At 45.0% G+C, this 4,480-nt stretch overlaps 1 protein-coding gene across 1 annotated transcript; it reads left to right on the top strand.

The window, feature by feature from the left end:
• Positions 1-332: 332 nt before the first annotated feature.
• LOC102988185 (antileukoproteinase-like) lies at positions 333-3,177 on the top strand. The gene is made up of 3 exons (XM_007115471.2): positions 333-491; positions 1,434-1,595; positions 2,918-3,177. Exons 1-3 carry the CDS (start codon positions 407-409, stop codon positions 2,944-2,946), a joined length of 276 nt encoding a protein of 91 aa, XP_007115533.1. The 5' UTR covers positions 333-406; the 3' UTR covers positions 2,947-3,177.
• The last annotated feature ends 1,303 nt before the right edge of the window (positions 3,178-4,480 follow it).

Raw genomic sequence — 4,480 nt, 5'->3', positions numbered from 1 at the left:
GAACCCATGTCCCTTGCATTGGCAGGCGGATTCTTAACCACCACGCCACCGGGGAAGTCCCTAAGAAGCTCCTTTGTAATGCCCTGTTCTGCCCTCTTTGCCACCTCCCCTACTCCACCCTAAAGGTGGGTGGTCCTCTAGCTTGCTCCTGAATGGCTTCCTGCCCAGCCTGGTGACACCTCCCCCTCCAAGTCCTACATTTCCCTTCCTAGGCCTCACACTCTTGCCTAAGGGCAGAAAAGAGCCAGCAACACTCAGGATGACTAGTCACTGTCCTCACCTGAATGTTGGGCTTATGAAATAGCAGCTGGGAAGGCTCAGGGCAATTCTGGCGGGACCGCACTCATAGGAGTGGGTATAAAGGGTGAAGCCAGCACTGGCCACCACAGCTCCACCTGCCCTCAGGATGAAGCCCAGCAGCCTTATCGTCTTCCTGGTGATATTTGCCTTTGGATTCCTGATGCCCTGGCCTGTGGAAGGTGGTCTCAGAGGTGAGCTGGACTCTCTCAGACCATCCCCAGGTGCCCGAGTCAGGGATAGCTCAGAGTGGGAATAGCCTCCTCCTTTTAGCCTGGGGGCTGACTTTGAAGCCACCATTCCAATGGTCAGGCCTATGGCCCCTAATTTCAAGCATTTCTCTGAGGACTTCAACTAAGGGAGTTTCTGCACATCCAGAAATTTACCTTTCACCAGATGGACCTGTTTACCCCAGGCCCTGTATTTCTTATTTTTCTTTCTCTATAGCTCCTTCTTTACTGTTTTGTTTGTTTTTTTTTCCCTCTCTCTCTTTTTCTCTGTCACATGATTTTGGTCACTATCTTTTTTAATTTTCCAAATTGGTCTCTTTTTCTCTTAATATTTCTTATTTTAACAGTCACTCTCTCTTTCTCTATCTCCTTCTCAGTAGATCTGTTCTCTTTTATTTAATCTCTGATGAGTGGCCTCTCCTGTTATCACTGTCCCGTGCTGCCTCCCTCCCAGGCAAACCCGGGCAAGGGATACCTGACCATGAGCTCTAGTTAGCACTTGCTGGAGCTGGCCTATACTGACTTTCAATGGCTGACTGTGAAATCTTCAAGACTTTTGCAAGCTAGTTGATGTCACATTGGTAGCTTGAAATTAGCCATGATGGGAATATTTACACCATGGAAATTGGCAAACTCTACAAAGTCTCCCTCTTAAAACATCTAGTAACACACCACCATCTATACCTTCTTTCTTGTGTCATTGACTCCCTCTGGCTGAGTGATTGGCTGAGCTAGGCACAGCCCCACACCCCTTGAAACTGGAATCCTAACAGTTCCCTTTATTCCTTTGGGGTCAGCCACCTGGGTTAGGTTTTCTCTCCTCTCTTGGGAAGCTGATTCCTTCTCCAGGATTGTGGTCATGACTCAGCATCAGCTTCTTCTTCCTGCCTTGTTCTTACTTTTCAGACATACTTAAACCTGGAGCCTGCCCCTACCCACGCCCTGTGAAGTTCCTTAGATATGACCCTCCTGAATGCCAGAGTGACTGGCAGTGTCCAAAAAAGCAAAAATGCTGCTACGACTCTTGTGGCCTCAAATGCATGGATCCTGTAGACAAGACAAAGCCAGGTGAGGAAGCAGAGTCCTGGAAACGGGGACCAAGGAGATCTGAGCTTGAGGACACGCATCCTGAGGAAGTAGAGAGCGCTCCTCTGAACTGGGAGGGAGGCTGGGACAGAGCCAGGGATCCTCCACCCCCAGCTCTGTATTCTCAGGTAGACAGTGGGTCAGCTCATGAGCCAGTCAGCCAGCTGGCCAATCAGTGAATGAATCAGTCTGTCTGTCAGACACATACAACACTGGTTAGGGTCCCCTTCGTGGGAAGGAGTCTCCTTTAGGACATACACCGGCCTCAGTTTTGGTCCTGAGGTTGGGGAAGAACCAATTTCCATGCACAGGGTGGAGATGGGGTTGGGAGTTTGGGTGATGTGCTAAGGGGTGAAGCCTCTGAGTTGTGACTTTGTTTTCACCAGTTAAGTTCACTCCTGGGAAGTGTCCAGTGGTTACTGGCCAGTGTAAGAGACCCAACCCCCATAAACGACTGCCTGAATGACAGCCACTGCCCGAAGGGTCTCCAGTGTTGCAGGGGGGTGTGTGGGAATTCATGTGTACAGCTGGGTAAAGATAAGGAGAAGACCTGGCAAGATCCACATCCCCCTGTATCCTAATATGGTCTCAACCTCCTGGTGCCCTTGCATGTGAAGGAGGATCTTTGAGGTCTCCCAATACTGCCCCTCCCCCAAACAGATCCTCTGCCCTTCAACACCCTTCATCCCTTAGAGTTCCTTAGACAAGAAGTGCCAGGGGGCGCCTGTGACAGGTAATGCTGGGTCTCGGGAAGGAAGGCTTCTTGGAATAAGCCAGGAGGAAGGAGCATGTTACAAGGGGCAAAGGTTCTATCTTTTAATATCATCTCTGCCTCTGACTGACTGTGTGACTATGAGCAACTGACCGTATCTTTCTTAGCCTCAGTTTCCCCATCTGTAAAATGGACACAATTATATCTACTGAGATACTAAATGTAAAAGTGCTTTTTAAGACTTAAAGTGCTGTGTGCATTGAGAGAGTGTTGCTGTGGTTATGGCTTCGATTGGCTGGGTTATCTGAAACCAAAGGAAAGTCTAGTGAGATGCATAGATGTAGATCTGGCCCAATGCCCTGATTTTGCCAGAGGGAAGACTGCAGCAGAGAGCCAGTGAAAAGCCTGGATTCTTCTCTTGATTCCTAGATCAAAGACTGGCACTGTTTCGACTATTCCAGCACCATGCTCTCTCTTTACGTATCCCAAAGGACTTAGGGCCTGGTGGCAGAAGGACCCTCTTGGTAGCAAGGATGTAAGGGTCACTTAAATTGTTCCTGTGCTGAGGCTCTGCTTTATTTTCTTTCCACAGATTCATTCTTCCCAGTTCAAAGAGATTAGCACTTCCTGGTATGTGTGGTCTGGGGATTTCCTTTCCCCCCACCCCGCCACAAGCCTGGAAAAAAATGAGAGCACCTTGGTGAAGATGTGGTTTTGTGACCAATACCTCCTTGGGGGCCAAGGTTTGGCCTGTTTTATCTATGTATCCCCAGCATCCAACGTGAAGCTTGGCACGCGACAGGAAATGTCTGCTGATTAGTAAATAAATAAATGTACCAGGTTTTCTCTGCATTTCTATCTTCCTTGACTCATTGAGTCTGGTCTAGGATATGAGGTGTGAGATGAAGAATAAAATATCTGCCTGTGCGGGATTTCTCCCAAAACCTATAAAGTAGAAAAAAGAAAGTGTTTTGGATCTAAGCAGATATGGGATTAAATCCTGCATCCATAGATTACTGGCTCTGTAATTTTGGGCAATGACTTTGTCCCACTGAGCCTTAGTTTTGTCATCTATAGCATGGAAACGATAACAACAACGCCAGTTTCATAAAGTTATGAGGATTAGAGGTGATAACATGTGAAAGGAATAGCTCAGTGTTTGTCACATACTCGGGGTTCAATAAATGCTAGACTTACCTCAGGGTAAGCAAGGCACAATGAGTTAAGAAGATGACTGGTTAAATTTGATGACATCAGTATCAAAGCTGACAAACACAAGAGGTGAAAGATAAATGATAGCTTAGAAGTAAATATTTGGAATGATTATCACAGACAAATAAATAGAATGAAAAATATGTGAAGAATTTTTGCAAATAAGTAAGAAAAACAACCTACCTCTTAGAATAAATGAACTATGACTAGAATGGACAATCAAATAAGAGATTATTACTGTAACAGATGGTATATAGACATATAAAGAGCTTCATCCTCACTAGTTACAAGGAAAAAGCCAATTAAATCAACCAAACACCATTTTTCATTGGTCAGAATGGCAAGAATTAAAAGTCTACAATATAAACACTCAGAGACTCTTAATAGTTTGCTGATGGAAGTGTAAATTGGTACAACCACTTGGAAGAGTGATTTGGTTATGCCTAATAAAACTGAAAGTTCACACAAGCTATCATTTAACAAGTTTCCTTCCAGAGACATAGGAAAGACAAAATACCTGCCAATAGGAACCTAATACATGTATTAGAATGTTTAGTATAAGATTGTTCCAAAGAGTCAGAAATCGAGACCAGTCAAGATGGCTCTCATTTGTGAAATGGTTAAATTTTCATACTTTGATATGCTTGCTATGCTACAGAAAAATAAAAATAAATTTATATGAATCAACATGGAGACATATCACAGAAAACTTATTGGGAAAATCAGACTAGTGATATAAATGTGTAGTATGAAGTATTCATATATATTTTAAAATTACACATAAAATATCAAGCTGGTTATGGGTATACAGCAAAGAATACAGACCAAATGCAGGACGATGCCTTCCTTCATAGAAGAGGAATTAAAAATGGGACTGGTAGGCCTTCCCCGGTGGCGCAGTGGTTGAGAGTCCGCCTGCCGATGCAGGGGACACGGGTTCGTG

This window comes from Physeter macrocephalus, chromosome 14, assembly GCF_002837175.3.
Source record: "Physeter macrocephalus isolate SW-GA chromosome 14, ASM283717v5, whole genome shotgun sequence".
NCBI lineage: Eukaryota > Metazoa > Chordata > Mammalia > Artiodactyla > Physeteridae > Physeter > Physeter macrocephalus.
This window is presented reverse-complemented; position numbering and strand designations above follow the sequence as displayed.